We start from the raw sequence: 23,578 nt of genomic DNA, 5'->3' as shown, positions 1-23,578 counted from the left end.
TTAGTGACATACCTTGAACCATATGAAAATTTTATTTCTTTCTTGTTTATATAAATGTTTAAACTCTAATTAATACATTCAATGTGTTAATATTTCTGCTTTGGTCTTCTATAAATTAGGTTTGTATAACACCACATGACAGACAAACAAAACTTAAGGAAAGTGAACAAAAAAAACCTCTGTGTTATTACCTGTTTCAACTTCCCAAACATAAACTGAATCATCTTCACATCCAATAATTAGCAGATTTTCAACAGGGTCAAATTTTATCTTCTTCACAGGAAACAGATGCTTTCTGGCATGTAAGAGACATACTCTCTTCTGAAGGTGTAGAATTGCTACTGAGTGATCACTGCACACACAGCACACTATGCTGTGATCTTTCAACTGCACAACAGAAAGAACTTCAGTTTCAACACTGTAACCACAGTCATAACAACATCATTTTAACAAGCCTGGTAAAAGTTGTCCACTGATTTCTTTCCCAGAACATACTTATTTTAGGAAATGATGTTTTATTTCACCCTACATCTCCAACTTGTTTTTAACAGGCTAGGTGTACAACTGATCTCCTGACAGGAAAACACACAATCTCCTCTGATTTTTAGATTTTTTTTTTTTTTTTAATAATAATTTAAATACCATTTATTCACAATGCTTAGCCTATCAAAGCAGTTATTATATATCCAAATATACAGTAGCAGTTGTCCTAGAAGAGAAAGTAGTAAGAAATTACCTTAAACCAAACTGTTGTTCATGTGATATAAAATTATGTCTGGTCTTATGACACAAAAGCCAAGGGCAATGTATTTCTAACAAAAAATTGGGTATGTTACAATTTCATTTCACACTGTATGGATCTGATTCTGCAAAGCCTTCCCTTCCTGCAAGTAATTTTTGGTGACACAAAGGAATTCACCCTATGGAAAAATTCAGCCTTGTAAAGAGAACTGAAACACCATCGAAGCAGGCATTAAATCCTACCTAGTTTCCAGAAAAAGGGCTAAAGAGAGCCTTACAAGCATTAAGAACTTATGCCATTGCAAAACATCTTTTGGACTACTTAATGTTGGCTTGTTAGTGAACTCTGAGTCAACTATAAGTATGAAATATGTCTTCACAGGCTTTTTAAGAGGAAAAAGATTAAATCCCAGCCCCAGGGAATACAACGCGGACAGAATTTTTCAACAAAATTTCATAAAGCATTCAGTACAGTAAATTTTCTAAATTTTTATTTCAAAATTCACTTAAAGAAAAACATAAAAAATTATTCTAAATCTCATAAAACACAAAAGGATATATGCAAAGGACCACAAGGATGGGTCAGGAACCAAAATCAAGCATACACATTTAGATTAAAATACTACTGGTTCAAATCTTTTCTTACTATGTTCAAACACCTAAGCCTTACTGATTACACTTTTTAACTTCAGATTGACAATCACGATATTAAAAATGGTGACTAGAATGTTAAAAGCTTGAATTTAATATGTCATTACTTTAGGATAGTTTTTCTGAATCACCGAAATTAAATACTAACAAGAAATCAACCCCCTGAAATTAAAAGCAGCTTTCAAACAAGACAAATTAATGTAAATTAAGGATAAAGTGCTGCAGGATAAAAGTATTGCCAGATAGTTTTTTCTCTCACAAATATATATACACAATACACAAGTATATAGAGATTTTTTTTTTTTTTGAGCATTTATTATGCTTTTACTTACTTTGTAGTTCTCTGGAGATCGCAAGAGCTCTTTCACTGGACCAGACTGCAGACTAAATTGCTGTAAGATGCCTCCAGAGAATATATCCCAGCAGATCACGATAGAATCCTGGCCCCCTGATAACAGCCAGCTTGGATCAAATCTTACTGATTTATCATGTGGATAAAGTAAACAAGTGACTCTGCTACTATGACCATTCAGAACCTTATAAGGTAGATTATCTGAAACAAGATGGTACATAAATTATTTCTGTTCTTTAAGAATAGAGTTTCCATATTTTACAGTACATTTGCTAAAAGTCAGGAGATTCAAAAGACTAAATCCTTTACATGGGATTGAAGAATTTTGGACATGTTCCTAAAAGGGAGGACAAAGGTCTGCACTCTGAGCTTCATCTACTATTCCTTCAGCTGGATGATCTTTTAGAGGGAAAATGACAGATGACTACTTGTCCTGATTTCAGCTGGAATAGAGTAAATTTTCTTGTTAGTAGCTGGTAGAGTGCAGCGTTTTGGATTTAGCACGAGAATAATGTTGATTACACACTGATGTTTTAGTTGTTGCTAAGTAGTGCTTACACTGGTCAAGGACTTTTCAGCTTCCCATGCTCTGCCAGGTGCACAAGAAGCTGGGAGGGAGCAGAGCCAGGACAGCTGACCCAGACTGGCCAAAGGGCTATTCCATACCGTATGGTGTCATGCTCAGCATGTAAAGCTGGGGGCTGAAGAAGGAAGCGGGGGGGGACAATCGGAGCGATAGTGTTTGTCTTCCCAAGTAACTGTTACATGTGCTGGAGCCCTGCTTTCCTGGAGGTGGCTGAACATCTGACTGCCAATGGGAAGTAGTAAATTAATACCTTGTTTTGTTTTGCTTACATGCATGGCTTTTGCTTTACGTATTAAACTGTCTGTATCTCAACCCACAAATCTTCTCGCTTTTCCCCTTCTGATTCGCTCCTCCATCCCACCAGGGGGGAGGGAGTGAGCAACTGGCTGTGTGGTGCTTAGCTGCCCACTGGGGTTAAACCACAATGCTACTACCCATATCGTGACACCCCACATATCTCACTTCCAGGTGACTCCATCCCCACAGCCATTCCAGGACTCCTAACAGTGCAAAGCACCTTGGCAGTACTAGGCTGTGATCCAATAGATCAGCTACAGATGGAGACAGAAGATCATAATCTTCCATTCTCCTCATTCAATCCCTGACCATAACCCCTATTTTTCAGAGAATTTTTACTGGGATCACTGGAGGGAATGTCAGAAGTATGCAGTCTTCTGTGCTTGACTGAGATGAATTTGGACAAAATTGTTAAAACTTACCTTTCAGCAACGATATGTTTTCTAAAAGTCTTGCTCTTGCAGTTTTTAAACCTAGTGTTACAAAAATTTTCCCATTTTCACATCCACACACTAGCTTATCGAGACTGGGTATGTATACAGAGGAACTGACAACTGCACTTTCGATTCCATCGTTAGACGCACAAAGATGATCAATAATGCCCTCTGACATTGAATGGTGTTTGTCAAAATTACTCTGAAGAGTCCACGTTGCTGTAATTGGGATCTCTAGAGGGTGGGGGAAAAGTCAGGAATTTTAAATTTTTTTTAATTCAAAACAAAATAAAAATCCAAAGCAAAACATACATTTTCATCTCTTTATCACTTCCCCTAACTTATCCTTTCTGCAGCCTAGTGATGGAAAGTCAGCAGTTGCTATTCCAATACTAGATCATATCTCACTAAATCCTTTCTCTTTTATACCTCCCTATGAACAACCATAAGCAGGACCAACTAAGTAAATTTTCATGATATTTGGTAGAGAAGCATTTATGAGCAGGTGGTAAGCAAACAGGAACTTTTTTTGTTCAGTTCCAGGAAGAATTTCTAGACACTCATCTTTGTTAGTGTCTTGCTCCTTCTAACTACAGGCAATCATTACACAATGAATGAACGAGCATCACTTTCTAGTGTGAAAATATTTTCATGACAATTTAAGTTTTCATGAAAATTGACTTAAAGACATAATTAAAAAGACAGTGTCAAGAGCACAGAATTGCCAGACCTTTTGGCGAACCATCAAATGTTGACACAGGGACATCAGGAACATGCCACAAAGTGATCCTTCCTGAAGGTTCACCAGAAAAAAGAACCTTATAGAAAGGCTCCTTTCTTTCATTCATGAAGCCCATAACAAAAGGAAAGCTCTGCCAAAAATAACAGTAAATCAATATTCTGATATGAAAGACGTGATAAAATAATGTAATAATTAATTGCAAATGCAAAGTTGTTACATCAAAAGCTGTAGAAATAAAACAAATAATGGTTGATCCCCCACCTGTCACTAAGTTCTGCTCAGACCAGGTCTACTTTGCCTGGTACAAGCCCCTCAAAGATCACCTCTGCTTTGCCAGTATCCTTGGCTAAGCCTACATCCCAAATGGAAAAGTGGAATGGGAGAGCTCCGTAGGTTTACAGTCTCTAAATGGAGAATCTATTATAGTATCACCAGTGTTTAAAAAAAAAAAAAAAAAAAAAAAAAAAAAAAAGGCAGCATAAGCACCAAGATCAGGCTAAAAAAGCGTAGTGAAACATTGATAATCTTCACATCAAAACAAATTCAACAAAGCTTCAATCATGATGGCTTAAATTACTACAAACAATGAAAGATAAGTAGTATGCTTTTACATAGATAGGTAATAGTCTAAAACACCATCATTCGGTCATCTGGAAAAAGCTAGATACTACAGAGGTATAATATCATTGATAAACAGACTTACTAACATCTACCTAGTTTCATTTAGTCAACAGTAAAACTTATTGCAGTATATTTATCTCGGACACACACCATGTTTTTATTCTCCCATTAAGAGTACAAGTCTGTAGGTTTTCTTTGCCTGTAGGTATAACGCCACAGATAATTCTATATCACCACGTCAGTAACACCCAAACTATGTGATAATCTACTGGTGACTTGCCAAGAACACCCTGTTTAGTTGTTACGTAAGCTTCATTCTCAAGTATCAAACTATTAAAAATAGGTGAGGTGTCTAAGGGGAAGCTTCCAGTTGCTCAAAACCCTCACAAAAGTCAAGAAAATTAGGAATCTCCAGGTACATCTACATTAGTATATTTGAGTTTACACCAGGCGTGTGCTTTGGAAGCGAATGCTTAGGTTTGTGTTGTGGAGCTGTCTTGGAGCACCAAATCAGGATTCTTTTTGCATGAAAGTAAACTGGGAGATGTGTGCAGGAGCACACAAAAAAATCCACACCAAAAAACCCCAAAAGCACGTCCTGTACTGTAGGTAGTGTGGATGAAAAGTCACCAGCACAAACTGTTTTGTTCCACCCATCACCTTTACTTAGTGTAGACACAGCTTGACTCCGTTTGCTCTTTCAAGGCATTTTAATAACATCCCCATATGTTGGATATATTTTATTTACAACATTGAAGTTTGGGAGTAAATTCCACAATAAACAACTGTACTGTAATGTGGTTCAGTTTATAATCTAAGAATGGAGATCAAAATGGATCATCACACAGTCAGTTTTGCTGTCTCACAAATCTGTTATAAAAATTATTCAGGTAGTAAGGTAAATATTAAAGTAGAAATATTAGAAAAGGGTACGGGACATTATTTAAAAAACACATACGTTTTGGGGGAAACATATCTGAGCTTTCTACTACCACTGTAACCCTATTATTTGCTAAGCCATGGGTTTTGGCTATTTCTTTTCCCTCACGATATCTGACCCTTTGGCATCCTTCAGCAGTTATCCTATCTGATTTTAGATCACAGCATTTAGGGGAAAAGCTGAATGGCTTGTGCTATTGCCCTTCAACTGAAAATTAAATCTGTCAGGCTTTGCAAGTGTATGCAACAAAAATGCTTTTAAGAGCCTACAGCTGTCAACAGAAAGAAAAAAGAACACTAGAAAACCTCACATAGGTATATATTTGACAGTGTTGCGTATCTTTGGAAACTGTTTAAAGACCTGCTTGAGTTCTCATGCAAATACATATCAAACAAACTAAGAAACTGCAGGCAGGAATTAAATCCACATCTTCCAAAAACTGCTATTTCATAAACAGTATTAGCAGTAAGACTTAGCAACAAAACCAGAACCAAAGCTACACAGAAAAATCTGTTATATTTGTTTTGGTTCAATTTTTTGCCAAATAAGAACCCCTGTCACATTTTTTTTCCCCCTACTTCCTAATTCTAATCAATTTTCTACTTTTTAAATTAACTGTTTTTCCTTACCTATTTCTTTATGGTCATACAAAGCACTACTCAAAAAGTGAGTCAAGATGCAGGTTTTTGAGCATAGCTGAGTCCACTTGAGCTACTTTGTCTAAGCAGTAACTTCTAAATTTGAAATTGGTGTGACATGCTCTACTAAAGGTGAATTCTCAATCAGAAGTATAAAGATCACTTACTTTTTTAGCTTCCTCTTTTCTTAACCATGGAGGCTTCCTCAAGCAGAGACCATGGTTCTGAAGAGAGTCACATGTGTCTGATTTTATGCACTGTGGGTACTGTCAGTCTCTGCTCACAGTGTAAGAAAGTTAGGCATATGATTATGCCTCTGAAGGCTCAAGATAACAGTATTCTGGATAAAATGTCACAGATACAAACCCTTTCAATTTAGGATGGATACACATGGGAAACAACCTATTTATGTAGTTACACTGAAACATGCATACATTTCTTAATAAAACAAGAAATGAGGAACTTGCTTACATTTTGTTTGTGGGTTGTTTTTTTGTTGGTTGGTTTGTTGTTTGTTTGGGGTTTTTTTTCAGATTTGAAATTAAAAGCTTCTAAAGCTATTTTAGACTACCTTTAACTTAAAAAAAAAAAGCACTCCCTTTTTTGCCAAAATTAGGAAAAAAAAAATCACTTCAACAATTAGCCTATCTATAGCTGAAAATACAGGAATTTTTTTCCCCTGTGAAAAAAGTAAATATTGCCAGAATTTAAGACCAAAATATGCTATGAGCATCTCCAAGTTTGTAAGTAAAAATTTAAAAATTAAGGAATAAGTCTTACTCGTTGTTTTCACAGAACAATTAAATCTGCTGATAAATTCAACAACTTTTTAGGCATCATTCAGGTAACTGCAAACAAATAATGAATGAACTTTTGAAGCTCACTATAAACCTTTATGAATTTACCTTATTTTCCTTCACATCAGTAAAGCAGAGCAAATGAGGATAAACAGTTTCTTTCAGCGCCTTCCCATCAGCAGGATATATGCTTTTAGAAAGCCTGCTGCATAATTTGAAAAAAAAAAAAAAAAAAAAAAAAAAAAGCTTTAGAAAGTCATATTTTTAGAAAGCAGAACAGTAACATTGAAGATTCACAAGTTCAATTAAAAGTTACCAATTAAGTAATTACAAGCGATTTTTTGAAATCACAGCACCAGCTGCCCAAGTTCTACATGGCTAATCTTATTCCTGTGTCCCCTGCTGTGTCCAACAAAGACTGAGGGCTGTCAAACTCAGGGTAAATCTTTGAGTGCCAAAGTGGTTTTGTTCTGGTTTTTGATCATTTGCAGCATGCAGAGATTTTCCATAATAAACCTCCCAAAGTTCATCTTGTACCTGAACTTTTTGTGTGAATTTCCCATCTGAGCCCACCTGTTTAGCAGCTGGTAGATGTAACTGCGGCCATCTTCTGTCCAGATGATAAGTCTGTAAGCTGCTAGCACTTCTCCACCAGCAAAGCACTGACCGCTTTTACAGAACTCAGTACAAAGCAAGGAGAAATCACAATAATCATATACCTAAGCTCAGAAAAACAATATAATATAAACAAACAGTATTGGCACATTCATTGTAATTCAAGCTGGTTTTGGGCAATAGATCAATAAGTAGAACATTAGCTTGACTCATTGTAGTTTGACTACCTCTTTTAAAGCCAAAGCAGTTTTTATACTATCAAACTACTGTAAAGTCAGAATGAAACCATATATTTCAAAGAGAAAGAAACCAACAATAAAAAAAAAGCAGCACTAGAGCCTTTAGTTATATTAGAGGATTTTGTATGGGATTTGTTTTGCCTTGCATTCATTATTAATATTTACTGGACTATTAATTTCTTATAAAGAGTTAGTTAATGAATTGAGCACATAAATATGACATTGAAGACACTGATAGAAACTATAAATGCTTCTGTCTGTATTCTTTAAAAGATGATCTGCTGGTGTACTCACAGCACATAACAAAGCAGAGTTTTTCTTTTCTTCTTTGGGGAGCAAGAGAGATTTTTCTTTTTCACAAATTAATTGAAAGCAAAGAACATATAATCCTCTGCTTGCAAGAATTCTCTCTTCCATTTCTGGAGCTGGTAAAAAAATTACGTGACTTGTTTGCTTCCTCTGACCTTCCCATTTTAAGCTTAAACAGGATATGACTAGGGCAACCTAGGATATTTTCTGCTTGTTCACATTCCTAGTGGTCTCATGGAGAGAGTATTCATAGCCACATTTTTATAATTTATTCCAGCAGTGTGAGGAAATAGATTTCAGAATGAGACTTTCTATGAACTATTCCTATACAATTTCTATTCATTAGCTAATTTATAGCCAATTTGCTCTATGTTTTCATTACTACAGAAGTGGATTAAGGAGCCACTCTAAACACACATGTGAATCTCTCCTGTGCTACATATCACATACCTTTCTAAGAAGATCATCATCATCTTTTATTTTAAAGCTGTATATTCATTGAAACATAGAAGTTGAAAATCCAACATGACTTATGTATCAATAACACTATTTTAAGCAGTAAAATATAAATATTCAAATGCATAATGGAGATATTACAAGAAACGTGCACCTCTTGCGGAAAAATGTTATAGAAAACAATGCATGTTACACAGATTTTTTTTTTTTGCCATGAAAAGCCTATACATTCTATACATGGAATTTCTTTATAAATGCTTTTGTACAGACTTTTTTTAAATAGCCCAAGAGAAATCTCAAGGATACCCTACAACTGTATTATTCAAAGTTGACTCAGGTGTATGTGAAATTTCTGCCCTCCCCCCCACCATCAGGGGTGTTTGGATCAGATATGTATGTTGCACTAATAGCTCAAGATTATTTTAAGAGGAATGTCGTAACACTGGGGAAAAGAAGTACGTAATTTTTTACAATAAAGTTCAGTTTAACTAAACTTTAAAATAAACTAATAACAGTTTCAGTAAGAACACACCGCATTTATTTTCTTACAGCTACAAGAAAAAGTCTGGGGTCTTTAGTTTTGCTGGCTTCCATCAGTGGAACCCGGGCTATTGGCCCTAATGCAACAAAGGCCCCTGGTTACCAAGGACTTGCCAACTGTGATTACTTCCATCATACTTAAACAGTTTTTGTGCATCTTTGTGTCCTTTTGAAATGCACTGTGGAGGGGACTATAATGCACCCAGTGCCCTAAAACTGACTAATACTTAAAGTAATCCCCTTTCTACCCAGCCAGCTTCACGTTAAACTTTTAAAGCAGAAATACATTAATAAAAAATAAACATTTCATCTCAGTCAGGCAGTTAAGCAGAGAAGGGATACAGCGCACTATTATATTTGACGATTAGTGAACGCTTTTTCTTTAAACTGGGGAGAAAAAAAAGTATCTGTATGTAAAAATCACATTAGCTTTTCAAAATTATTAATAAAATTAAAAAGAAAGTATAATGCTCAATAACGTACCTGCCAGCATGTGGAGGACACAACTAGAAGAAGCCTTTCCGTGTAAGTACAAAACCGCACTGCTTGACAATTCATACAGTCCAGAGATTTTGATTCCTTCTCGCACACACTTTGTCTCTCCTTTACAGCACAGAGGAAAAAAGCCTTAAGATTTATTCTAGATATCTGAGCTTTTACTTTTAGGACAGAAACAAACCAGTGAAAATAATTTTGTTAACATATACTTTAAAAATGCAAAGCAACATATAATTCTTAATTAAAAGTGAGATAGGAAGACAGCAGGGTTCACAAGTACCATGTAAACAGAAGACATTCAGCATGGCTCAGACCTTGATCTCACTTTAAAGTAGTGATAATGAATATGGAGAAGGACTAAAGGCAGGTCATAGATAGCATCTGCTGTAATGAATATCTGCTAAGTATTCTTCAGTCAAAAAAATAGCTACAACAACCTATAAACTGATGGTATCAGATTCAGAATGGCTGATGAATATTCTGCTTTCCCCACTCATCCTTGTTGCAACCAGGACAGTCTGAGACATATGGTGTTGTCATGTCTTGTTTGAACTTAACACCTCTAAAAAGTAGTGGAAAAATAATTAATTTTCTTAGCTTTGTATTGCTGAATGTATGGATGGCTTTAAAAATATATGTATTTTCATCCTGTTTGTGTGAATATAGGACTTATCAAGGCCATCATGCTCAAAATTATTATCTTGGAATTATTTTTATTAATTATTGATTAAATCACTGAAAACTGATGTTTTCTGTTTTGAAAGATACCACCAGTACCAAAACTTCTCAAGGAAGAGGTATGCTGGTCACGGAATCATGGCTATCAAACTGCAAACCATTCTCTCACTACACCTTGCAGCTCCAATTAATTCCAATTAAATCTAACAATATTTATTAAAATACTGCTCTTTAAGAGATGAAGTAGCTGGATTGTTACTAACTCTGCACTCCTTCCTTCACAAAAGAAGGCCCCAAGCAGTAAAAGGATGGCACCATACCATATATGCTTCTCTGATGCCTGTAATCAGTTGTTACAGTCCCCGGAATTTCTACAGCATGACAGTATTCTTTGCCCTAGGAATGTTGAAAAGACCCCCTCCAAAACATTGCAGATAAACCAAAAACATCACAAAAACACCGGTATGGTATCAAACTTGACAGGCTCTCCTGAGGGGCCTGATTCTACCCATTAACAAGTAGTGCTGCGGCACGCTCTGCATTTTGTCAAGTAAGGCAGTAACGTATTACGGATGTTCAGAGAAGACTGTTGACATTTTGCCATTTCTGTTGATGATTCATAGTACTTAGCTGTAATACTGAAGTCCCTTTCCGAATCTAGCTCTCAGTTTAATCCAAACACAAAACACTGTATTCCAATTCTAATACTTGTGCATGTCAAGTGACACCTGCTGAGAATATTAAGACAGAAAAGTTGCACAGAATAAGTGAGTTTAAAGATGGAGAAATAGGGCACTTGACAAAGCAAGAGTCTCTTCCAAGTGAAGACAGCATTGTGGGAGGCAGACAGAGGAAAACAGAGTCTAAAGGACCATTTTGAAGAAAGTAACAAGGGTGAAGAGGGGGTACAAAGGTTGATGTTGAAGAGCTTTGAGTTTAAAGGAAGGAGTGAAGGGGTTCAAAGAATAGAGTGACATTATCAGGATGGAAGGAAAGCATTACGACTTCAGCATCATGGAATGTGGAAAGACATGAAGCCTAAGCAAAAGACATTGCAGTTGTCAAGGCAAGAGCTGTCCAATGGCCTAACTAATTTTGAATAGCAATATGAGGGTGCATTTTCAGAATTTTTGTGACAAAATTTATCAATTCTGTTTAATACATATCCAGAAGATTCTAATTTATTCATATTCTGCTTAAATGTATCCTTTACTTGAGAATATTACTACATTCATGTTATCATCCAAACCACTGTTTCATACCTCATACAAACTGACCTGTATGCTATTTAAAGATGAAGATAGGTCCCACACTTTAAGAACTCCAGTTACAGACACTGCAACCAATGAGTCTTCTGTGAAAAGTTAACAGTGATATAGTCAACTTGAAACCAAGTTCAAACAGTGCCTAACACCAAAAGAGAACCTTGGCATAGACACTGGTATTCTATACAGCACTAAAACAAGGATTCTGGAGGACACTGTTTAGATGAAATACTAATTCTACACAAAAATAACTAATTGGTATATAGAAATACAAAACATGCAAGCAAGTAGTGAATAATTATTTTGACCAATCAGATATATTTCAATAGAAGGCATAGAATAGTGGTTTTGTGCCCTTAATTTCCCTGATATTACAAAATTAATTTGTGCTCATATCCAAGAAATGAGCTGCTTAGAATCAGTGTAGAGGCTGCTTGTTTTTTTCTTTAAGAAACATATTAAATGAATCATGACCAACATTAGGAGTATTAAAAACAGCTTCTTACACATGTCAATGAAACGTTAACATCTTGTGTATGAGAGCTCTGTAAAACATTAGATATTAAATCTAGCAGGATTGTACTGTCTATACAGAAATATTTTATCATTATTAGCCTACATAAATACATCTACAATGTATACCTTGAATTCTTGCAGAGTGTACAATACACATACAATTTATCCAATCAGAAGACTGAGATGATGATAAAAAGTGAAGAACACCCAAAGTCTTAGCATCAATAATAAGAACATCTTGATATTCTCCACAACAAAGAAGCCAGCCTTCACCTGTCATTCGGAACGAGCAATGGTAATACTGTGCAAGTAGAAAGAAGAAAGTCAGCACACAGAGCTACACAAATACGCACACATATTTTTCACATTCAGCATGTCATACTTGGAATTGTAATCAACGCTTGTAGCATTACTAAAAATGTACTGCATACGTGAGACCATACACAATTTTGCTAGTGACACAAGCATTTCACATACATTTATAACAATTTAATCTAGGCATACAGTAAGCGGTACTTTGTACTGAAAGCAGTATCTGCCCTGCCTAAATATTAGGCTTTTTAGAAGCAATCAAGATGTTAATTTTCATTATAAATTGCTAAACAGTTTGGGACTTGTCTCTCTGACAGGTCTCATCTCTCTCCAAACATCTGATAAAGCTCCAGTTATCAAGAGGTACATAAAGATGAAAAAATCAGGTGAAAATGCAGAAGATTCATAATTAATTTTCCATTATTTCCCAGGAAGAATTTCCCCTCCGTGAGATATCCTTCATTATGAAACTAAATGCCCTAGTGTTCTGAGGATTTGTTCCTTCTCAACAATCATGTAAAGAGAAGAAAAACCAGACAATTAGAAAAATACTAAGGAACAGAGATGACAGAGGTGCAGTTACTATGAAGATCTCTTTTTTGCTAGGTGTTTTATATGTGCAAGGACATTTGCATTTTGTGTAATATCTATCTGTAACTGTACACATAATTGCTACAAATGCATAAGCACCCACCTCAAGTGGAATTTACAAGTAAATAGTATCCTTAAAGTAAAGGGAAGAATCATGTAGTCAGAGGAAAATATCAGATAGACCCACAAAATTGTGCCTCATTTACTGCAAGTTTTCTGTACATTCAGCTTTGCTTAGATAACAATTCTTGGTCTATCAGTTAACTAATTGAAGTCTGAAAACAAAAGAAGCATAAGTAACTGGGAATAGGATAAGTATTACCACAGATATTATGAATGATCAGAGACAGAAATGCTTAGCAGTAGGACCCATTTGTAATTATTGTTACTCTTAAATTAGGCTTGAACTGGAAGATTTGTATAGTCAGTCAAGTCCTCTGAGAAAATCCCACACTGGTTAAGACCCACAAATGGTTAAGAGTTGACCCTGGTGTTAAACTTCATTTCAAATGGCAAATATTCGTTTTGCACTACTTGACATCTGCCATTTATAGGTGACTCATCTACACTGAACAAAAAGACACTACTAGACCAGATAGGTTAGTAGTTTAATTAAAACATACTAAAACATTAACTAAAAATAAAGCAATGATTTTAAATGGTGATGCTATCAAAATCAGTGTTCACTAAACCTCCCAGACAACAACATTCTGTAGGAAGTTATACTCTCTCAGGTACTATTATGCCACAAGCAATCATCCCCCATGGAACAACCACAAAACCTACAATAAAACAAAAAAACCCAACCCCCCCAAAAACCCTCACAAAAAAAAAAATCAATTTATTATGTGTGTGTGTGTGTGTGTGTCTATATATATATATATATATAAATAAAGGTTGCCTTTCCCCTCCTAGCGACATCTATTCTTTTTCCTAAGAAAGTTTTCCTGTTAGACGTTCCTATTTTCCTTTAGCCATCTTGTCCAAGTTATAGAACAAAAAATCATTATCTCACCAAAATTAGACTTAGCTCACTTCTCCTAATAGAGAAGTAACAATTTTCTAGAAGTATTTGGTGCTCCTAACTTGAAGGATAAGAATGAAGATTCTGCCTCTGATCTCCACAAAAATCTCCACAATGCAGATCTGTCTACTTCTCTGCAGAACTCCTCCATAACTTTAACTATTAAAATCTAATTAAGCAATACCACAAAGCACATCATACCGCACCTGTTACATTATAATTGAGGCATTGTATTGTGTGTATATACATATATATATAAAAAGAATATATACGCTCTAAACATATACACAAATAAAAATTATAGAAGAATAACTTCTTAACAATCTATGCTTTTACATATATATGTCTGTGTGTGTATATATATGTAAAACATAGTAATTTACCCAAGCTTTTTCTCTTCCCTTTATCATTAACAACTGTGTTTTAATTCATCGTGTCAACCAAAACAGTGTCATGAAAAACAGTGTTTCTTCTGGAAGCTTTAAAACATTTGGATTCTGAATTTGGCCGTAGTTTGAGCCACCTGAGGTCTCAGACTTCCATCATTTGGAGGCTTAGTTCCACCCTAGACTTCCTCACTGAAGAAAACCAGCATTTTAATTAACCTAGGAGCCCTGAGCTCTTCTACTAATATATCCAGAAATAAGCTATCTCTCTGAATCAAATCCATATGTGCTGGGCTCCTCAATCATATACACACACGTATTTCAAACACACCCTCGCACTCCAACATCTAGATGCTTAGTGTATCTGGATAGAGTTCAAAGCAGACACTTGAAATTATCTGAAGTAATATTTAAAACAATTTGGCCTCTGAAAATAAGTGATCGGTCCCAAGTTCTGTGATGAATGAAAGTGTATTTTTGGAAGTGGGGCAGAGGAGTCTTGGATGTCAGCAGTTAGGCATCAAAACCTTTCAAATGTTTAAAAATAAGATCTTCAGCAGACTGTCTCACGATGTTTAGTTAGACTGCTTGTACTTCTAAAATATGTCATCAAAAAGCCAAAACATTAAACTTCACGTTTCCATGCAATTTTAACACAGGACAAGAATAGAGATTAAGACAGTTTCACTTTGCTACCCAGTGCCCAAACTTCACAATAAGTTAATTGATATTGCATTCCAGACATTTGTGGCTTAAAAAGAATGTTTGATTTGATTAAGGAGTTCAGAGGAACATAAAAGTCTCAGTTCTTTTCTTAAAAGGAAGTCAAAAAAGAAAAAATGACAGATATAAAACTACTTTATTGCAAGGGTTTTTTTTTTTTCCTATTAAGTATGATATGAGCTATACATTTAAATTTGTATGTTTCTGAAAAATATGTTAATAAAGCAAAAATCCTCTTGTAAAGAGCAGAGATATTCCACGAAAAGTTGCTATACTTACATAGATTGCTGTATGCCTATAAGGAAGCTTTGCGTTCTCAATGCACTGTCCACTAGTGACATTCCAAACACACATCTCCCTGCCAAAGACAACTTTATATTATTCTCTATCATTTCCACTCAACTGGCTGGAATAATTTTGTGCCACCAAGTTTTTCTTTAGTGCTGTACTTAAGTGCAGTCTGGTCGTTTATGCGGCTTTTTGTTACAGATTACTGGGTAAGAAAATGTTGTGGTCATTAGCAGAGGATGACACACAGTATCTGTTTCTTTCTGTTTTGGTAATTACACCCTGCTGCCTTGCAGCAAACCTGACTTTAAGGCCAACTCTGGTCTACAACAAATTGTAGGTATACTGCCATTACAGCTCGTCAACACGTCACTGTAACTATCTGTCGTTGGAACTACATCCTCCTGAAAATGATTCATTTCACTGAATTTAAACCACACATTTTGAAAAACACAATGCATCTGCCGCATCAGGCTTCAGTTCTTGAGAGGAGCCGCAACTTCTGTTAAGAAGAAACAGTGCCACCATGAGGCTGTTCCCGAAATCTGTTATCGATACAGCAACTCCCCTCTTGACAACCTAAATGTCTGTGCAACATTCTAGCTACACCTAATTACAATTAATGTTTGAGAAAGATGCGTTAGTCAGTCTTCCTCATCTAGACATTATTAAACATGTTATGGGACTAGAGTACAACAGAAACAGAATCAAATTAAATGTTGTAAATGAGGATGTATGAGGTATGTTGTCGTAGCTCAGCAAATGAATATTAAAACTTTGATACTTTTAGATTTCATTTAAACAGCAATCATTACTTCCACAGTTGAAACAACCATTTTATGATTTCTGAAATTACATTGAGACATTCTGTATGAGGACTTAAAGAACACATTGGGGAAAAAATATTATATCAGAAATACTACCTAATGATTTACATCTTAATCTACACACTTTCACATTTTATGATAATCTAAGCAGTGAAATCTATACCTCTGTAGTGTAGCATCAGAATTGGTAGACCAAAACTCGTAACTTAAACAGAACACTTACACAGTTTGTTAAACATTTCAAGGCAGTGAATTTCTCCTTGCTTATATCAGAATGACAATTACAGTAACATAGCTAAAGCAGTAAAGTTGATACATACACGCAAACATGCACAAATGAGACCAGAATATAATTTCAGCTTCTGCATGTTGCACTTAATTTACTGTGTGTACTAACAAGGAGTAAGTGATACCACATGTTGATAAACCTGTCCTACAGCATATGCTATATGCATGCACAGGACAGTGAGAACTTCTGCATCATTATGAATTAGTTTATAGATTTCCATATAAAAAGTAAAAATATACTGTTCAATACTCATCCTTCTGGGATAAGTTAGTTATACAAACACTTAAGAGATTCTGAAGCGGGATGGGGGGAGAGTATCATCTTCCATACAACCTCCTCCACCCTCAATACAAGAAGACAGAAGCTTGAAAATGGCAGAGTGAATGATTCATAAGCCAGAAAATGCAGTTCAACAAACACTGCATCTCCTGAAGATGCAGCATCCTATTTGTAATTATCTCAACTTCACATTGCAGCCTTCCAGGGATCAGTGATGGATGCTTTGCCCTTACATAATACAGATGAGAAGTCAGCAGTAATTTGGTAAAAGTGAACATTTAAAGGGGCTGGAAGACTATTCAGTCCTACCTATACACATTCCAAGCAAGCCTGATGATCCCTTCAGAGGCAGAACCTTTAGGATGTGAAACATCTCTCTGTATGGTGTATCTATAGCAAAAACCTCATTTGATTCTTAATGCTTTTCACCCCAGCTTTTTGGAAATACAGTATCTTTCCTCCCAGTATGATCTGGAAACAGTACTGCACTAACAGAACTTCAGAATGAAGATGAAAAATAGTTTCACCTCTGAATCCTTGAGTAGAATTGTAGGAGGTCAATACAAAACCAGTTCTGTAGACTTCTCACCCTCCCTTCTGCACATAACAATCAGAACTGTTTACCACTATCTGTCCAGTGGGGCAGTCTAACCTTTGAAGATGAAGAAGCCTGAACCAGTTTGTTCAAGTTATCCCTTTCTTGTATATTCATGATTGAGTGAGAAAATCTGACAGAGATCCTAGCAGCTAGAAAGGATAAACAAGCTCCTCAGTGAGAAAGTAATAGCCTTAAGGTACTGGAAGGTGTAGCGTGAAGAAGGGCAATTGACAGGAACTCTTCATAGGAAGAGGTTTTAACAGAGCCATCCTGTTAACTGGAAAAGATGAACCCAAAATGAGAGGAGAATATCATTAAGCACCAAGACAAAATTGTTTAAGGAAAGCCCTTAAGGAAGTAAGAAGCTAGCCCTAACTACTTTCAACAGCTGAAATCCTGAACAGATGGGCTTCAGACCCCAGCTGAAAAGATTATCAAATATTCAGAGAGGGAAAAAAAAAAAAAAAAAAAATTCTTTAATGCTAACCTAGCAGAACTGCAGAAATTAGTTTGACTCAAGTGATGGGCCAGGTCACAACAAACACATAGGAGAAAAGCTGCAAGATCAGAAACCTCTAAAAGGATGTACTCCAAAATAGAAAGTCAGACTTAAACAAAGACAAGGAACATATATGCCTTCTATTCAAGGGCAGTCTTTTCTGTGCTTCCATACCTACCCACGGAGCAAACATAACCTGGATCAGAGTACATTAGCCTCTTGTACGGATTCAATTCTCAAGACTGAGCTCAGGAAGGAAAAGAAAAAAGCACCATGATATTAATATGCTTCTGAACCTGCTGATTCCCTCTAATAGCCCGTTATTCTCCCTTTGAATGGGGCCTAGCTGACCCTCTGAACAAGTCATTCTACTGACTACTAACTGGATATCTGAATCTGCCAAACTCTTCTGTTGTCCAAGAGATGAGCTCTTAGTTAGACTATTGTATATAAGCAATACAGTCATTATCCTAAGTAGCTGTTATCCTTTTCGTATCATGGAAGAAGTAGATTAAAAACCTTCTGCCAAATGCGGAATCTGACCTACACCTGCCATACATTTAATGATTTAAGAAATGAATAATTGAATATTCAGTTACCTACCCATTTTCAGTAGCACTTACTACATATGGCTGTTTCTCAAACTCTCTTGCTTTTGCCAAACAAGTTACAGAAGCAGTATGGCCAAAGAGAATTTCTTTAGATGAAATCTAGGAGAATAATACAATGGTTTAACTTAAACATAATATTTTCTGTATAAACTAAAGAGATCTAAAAGCTAGAGAATACTACTTGTAGATGTTTCTATTAATGAGTAATTGTCAATCTGCTTTATATTCTTATTCAGTCATGTTTCTGGAATTTACAAAGATGTGGATGGATTATGCAGTTTGCATAAAGTACAGTCTTTGTATTCAGTGTAGTCTAAAAATTGCACCTTCCGAAGAATTTATGGAGCGTCAAGTGTTATAAAACAGGCAACATGCAGAATATCTCTGGCCTTCACCCTACAGCATGCAGCAAAAGTGGCAGAGTGAAGTAGGGAATTGATATAGCAAAGCTCTTAAGCATGTGTTTCATAACAACATGTTTAAGTAATCCCTTTGTTTAGCTTCATTGCATGCAAAGATCTTAATGGAAAAAGGTAGCCCCATTGAAGTGCAAACTAAAGTTTCAAGCTATATTTGAGCACAAATGGGACAGCCAAATCCAAAAAGAACAGAACCATAGTTCTAGGAATGCAAAATAAAAAATTGGAACTGCTTTGACTCTGTTCCATTCTCAGGACAATAAATATGAAATAGTCAGAGCAAGAGCAATAATATGCCAGGAGGTTTGCATCTTATTTATACCAAAAATATGTATTTCATCTTACTTCTTCCATCTTTCTACAAATTTTTCCATTTTTTAACCTGGTAGAGAGCTCTAGTTTTATAAATATATATTTTTTCCTTAAATGACAGGCCATGCTCAGCAATTGATTTTTAAAAAAAAAGAAAAAAGAAAAAAGACTTTACACGATAGGAATCATAATTGTGTATGTTTACTTGCTGTCACTACTCACAGCACAATCTCAAATTATAATCCAGAGGTCACGATAATCTATGAAAAAAATTTTCGAAAGTCTGCAAATAACTGGCTGCTCATATAGGCATTTCAAACACTTTTTCTTAATGAGTTTCCTATAACAAATATCACACTATCTTTAAAACTTAATCTAAGTAAGTGCAAGTCTGGATAATCCCATCATTAATAATAAAACTCCAATATGTCTGTTTGGCAGGCTGTAGCACAGTGGACACAGACCTTCAATTCTGATGAAAGATCCCAGAGACATATTTGTCCTTCTTGACTTCCTGTAACTATAGTCTGCTGATCATCTGTAATCATAATAGCAGTGATGCTGTGAGCGGGAGCTGTTTTCCCCCACACTGCCACAGCCTGTACTGATACCTTCATAGTCAGCACCTGAAAACAGAAACAAGTCATGATGATTCCAAGTAACATGAAATGTAAAAAAAAAAACCAACTTAGAGAAAGGCAATTTAATCAACATCCGCAATGGGGAACTACAAAATACTGCTGCAAAAAATTTGATGAAGCATTGAAACATTTTCTAGCTGTTGCCAACATCACACTAACACTTTCATTAAGATAGCTATCCACTAATAGCTTAAATATACAGCAGGACAGTGATGTGCCACTATTTTAAATCCAGGCAGTATCAAACAGGACCAGAGTTACCAGGGACCAGTACGATCACAATACTGAAATATCAACAGGAGCCGTGTGCTGCCCCACACAACCTGGCTTAGCTCTGATGTCACTCTATCTTCTTCCTAATTTTGGTTGGTGGAGTATACCATGCCTCCCCTATTCCCTCCAACCAGCAGTGCTGCTCATTCTCAGCAGCTAACTGCTGGACCATTGAGATGACATGGGAGCAAGGGTGTCAATAAAGAGTCTGTGGTTCCTAGGAGGATAACGCAAGAGAAAAAGATAATAGGGATGGAAGGAGAGAACAGGTGGTGGTCAGGGATGAAAAAAAAAATGATGCCCAGGACAGCAAAGCACTATACCCTCAACCATTCAGCGGCATCTCCTAGAGATAAGGCCCAAAAGAAAGGTGAAGGCAGAGTTGCAAGCTGGGAAACAGGCAGAACAAACAGACGCTTTCTACTGCTCAACTCACGAGTCCCTTGTCCAAAAAATTTATCATATAACAGATTTTAGTCACTACTGAAAAAAAACAATTTAATGGAATTGTCCAAAATGACTACTGGTCATTAGTTAATTCAATATAGATTTTCATGGACTGCATTTCCAGGAAACTATTTCAGTGTCTGTTCAAACACCAGTACTTACAAAATATCCTAAAATCCTCCTTCTAAAAAAGTTCTACTTCGCTTGTTTTTAAATTTGATATCTGTTCCTTTTAAAACCACCCCTGCTTACTAGCTGAATTCTGTATTTGTTTTGCTTCAAACAAAAGCTTTGAGAAAACTGCTTTCTCCATCACCTCACAAGCCTTCTGTCACATTGTTTGCTGTTTGAATTCACATGTTCGTAAGTGTCTCCCATATTTCTGGAGTATTCCCAATGATACTTTCAAAATGAAAAAAGAGTAAGTATCTGAATATAAATAATTTGGCACTTAACTAGTCAACTCACCTAACAGGACATATATGAATTTTTTTAAGACTTTTCAGAGGACCTAGTAACACACCCAACAAGTATGTCTCCTTTGCGTCAGCTTATGTGAAATGGTTGATTCCTAAAAACAGACACAAATGAGCAACATCTTTAGGATCAGTGTCTTTACATGAAAGAGCCCCACACTAAGCTGCCAGTGTCTACCACAGGCCAAATGCAAACAATTCCCATATATACAAGTCAGCTGTATCAAAACTCTCATTATTAACTTGAGTATGTAACAGCCTCCAGCACTCCTTCCCTGTATCCTATGATGGTGGTTCTTCATTTTTCCAGAAAGCTTGTACAGATGCTTCTGAAGCATCTGTTTAACTCCCTTCCATTTCAGCTTTCTAGAGAAAATGCCGGAAGATTGTTGTCACCTGCTTCTAACTGTTGTCAGGGATGGGGAAGGATATGAAGTTGACTTGTGCCTGTGAAGTGACTCCTCTGAAAATTGAAATTCTCTTAAACTTTACTGAGGGCAGTTTTGACTACCACCAGCATGTAGGTGATGGACAGACAGTTGACAGATATTGAGCAATGTCAAAAATGTTTGCACACATCCACGTGTTATTCCCAAGCATGAGTGAACAAGAAGAAACAGATTTTAAGCTCTTCAGATGCACCATTGCCTAGGGTCACTTAAAAAATATTTTAATTATTCTCTTAAAAATATTGTATGTCACCTATTTTTTATCCAAACAGCAATAATACCATTGAAGAGATACTTCAGAGCAGCTGCTTTGCAGCAACTAAGCAAAATTCACCTTTTGGAGAAGGTGTGCTCCTATTTGTCCTGGAGAAAGGGGAGACAACAGAGCCCTTAGCACTTCTTTAGGAAAGATATTTAAAATGAAACAGGTGCCAGTAACAAGGTGCTAGAACAGTGCAGGTGGAAGAGGTCAGCCAAAAGACAAGACATAAAAGCTGAAATCTTGGGAGAAGAGATAGGAACTGAGTAGAACAAAATGCATGGCAGCAGATGACAGCCAAAGGAAGTAATACAAGAATGATGCAAAGTGACATGAAGACAAGTTCCTGTGGTAACTCAGAAAAGACCACAGGACAGAAACAGAGCACAGAAGCAGCCTTTTAAGCTACATTTAAAGAAACTGTAATACAAACTATCGCTAAATCCAGCACAGTAGCAGCTGAAAGCAGGGATGCAGACAAGAGGTATCTTCATTACTACTAATAAAAGTCTTAAGTGACACAGAACTAGAGGAATGGTCTTGCTTCCTGACAAGAACAGGAGATGAAGGGCTCAGCTATGGAGAAAAAGGGCTAAAAAGACTGGTATGGCAGACTATCAAGGTCCTGCCATGCAACCTCAGCCAGAACATGAAAGGCAGAGGAAGAGAAATCTAAGAGAAAATTAATTGAGGTCAAGAGTTTATTAGGCTAAATCACATTTAGTTTCATTTTAAAGCTCTTTGTGGGCATATCACAAAATATTGAGAGATGTCATTGATCTCAGCTTTAGAATGTGACTTTTCTAAAACTTATTTTTTTTTTAAAATCTCCACTCATACGAAGTATTATGCTTACTGGTGAACACTGAAGTCCTTTTCTCTTGCAGTTTATGCCCTGAAATGAAAGTTGTTCTAGCCAAACTCTAATGATACGTTTTTAGGTATCAGCTAAACAAAGAAAATTCACTGTTTTCATAGGGCTTATAAAATGGTGGCTGCCAAGTTAACAGTTTGATAAGCCAAATCCTGAGTCTTTAAAATGCATTTTCTTGCGTATCATGTAGTCATTTATACTTCTGCCAAGGGAGTGTTCAATTAGTGTAAAACACCATAAGGCAGCAGAATTCAGGTTTGTACTGCATTGAATATGAAGTCATAAATTACATTTTCTTGTAAGAGAAGCATAGAATCAAGATCAATATTCTTAGCAGAAGACCTACTGCTGAGCAAGTGATGAGTAACAGAGAACTCAAAAAGGATCAACAGAAGTTAAAAACTAAAATTGCTAGAATTTGCTAACATATAGATGATCTATTTGTACATTTTTGTTTTAGATTTCCATGAGTGTCATGAATTAATAAGCAGCTACTACCACAGACAAAACATTGGTTATACAAGAGAATTTAGACTGAAGTGTTACAAGAACATTTTGTACTTTTTCCTTTATATTACAACTGAAGCACAAGAGAAATAGAAAACAGAAGGTATATGAACTTCCATGTTAATACAACAGTCCTTAAGGTTTTTTTCTCTTGCTTCTTGGTTAACTTTTCTTTTGGATCAAGATATTTTGATGCACCAGATCAGTATTTGGCATTAAAGCTTTGCTTCTAAGAACACCATGACTTCCCTAGAAACACTGCACACTCATGTGCACACATGCACATATCCACGTTTTGTCTGACAATATTTAGCTTTATCAAAGCTATTTAATGATGCTGATGGCATCCAGAGCAAACTTTTTTAAATAAAATTAACAGATATTTATCAGACTGTTCCTTTAAAAAAATAAAAACTGTTTCCACAAAGTCAAATATTGCCCAAGGCATATCTGAGCTGCATGTAGCTTATCAGCACGTGTCAAATTCCTCCAGCTCTGCCCACTCAAGCATGTCCTATTCACAGTATTAACCCATAATTCAACTTTAAATCAAGTTCCTCAGTCCTACTCCCCATTTCT

At 36.1% G+C, this 23,578-nt stretch overlaps 1 protein-coding gene across 1 annotated transcript in view; it reads right to left on the bottom strand.

Moving 5' to 3' along the window:
* The window catches only part of WDR72 (WD repeat domain 72), a gene marked incomplete at both ends in the record, with an annotated part of 114,587 nt that extends 94,897 nt beyond the window's left edge, over positions 1-19,690 (bottom strand). The window contains 12 exons of the mRNA XM_082321669.1: positions 192-387; positions 1,725-1,945; positions 3,050-3,295; positions 3,792-3,933; positions 6,908-7,004; positions 7,373-7,518; positions 9,442-9,561; positions 11,412-11,488; positions 12,042-12,216; positions 15,231-15,309; positions 18,335-18,441; positions 19,538-19,690. Of these exons, the coding sequence (XP_082177795.1) occupies positions 192-387; positions 1,725-1,945; positions 3,050-3,295; positions 3,792-3,933; positions 6,908-7,004; positions 7,373-7,518; positions 9,442-9,561; positions 11,412-11,488; positions 12,042-12,216; positions 15,231-15,309; positions 18,335-18,441; positions 19,538-19,690 (1,759 nt within the window). The remainder of the gene's footprint in view (positions 1-191; positions 388-1,724; positions 1,946-3,049; positions 3,296-3,791; positions 3,934-6,907; positions 7,005-7,372; positions 7,519-9,441; positions 9,562-11,411; positions 11,489-12,041; positions 12,217-15,230; positions 15,310-18,334; positions 18,442-19,537) is intronic.
* Positions 19,691-23,578: the final 3,888 nt, after the last annotated feature.

The sequence above is a fragment of the Platalea leucorodia genome, assembly GCF_965183815.1.
Source record: "Platalea leucorodia genome assembly, chromosome: 9".
Taxonomy (NCBI): Eukaryota; Metazoa; Chordata; class Aves; order Pelecaniformes; family Threskiornithidae; genus Platalea; species Platalea leucorodia.
Note: the sequence above shows the minus strand (reverse complement) of the source record. Positions and strands in the feature narration are given on the sequence as shown.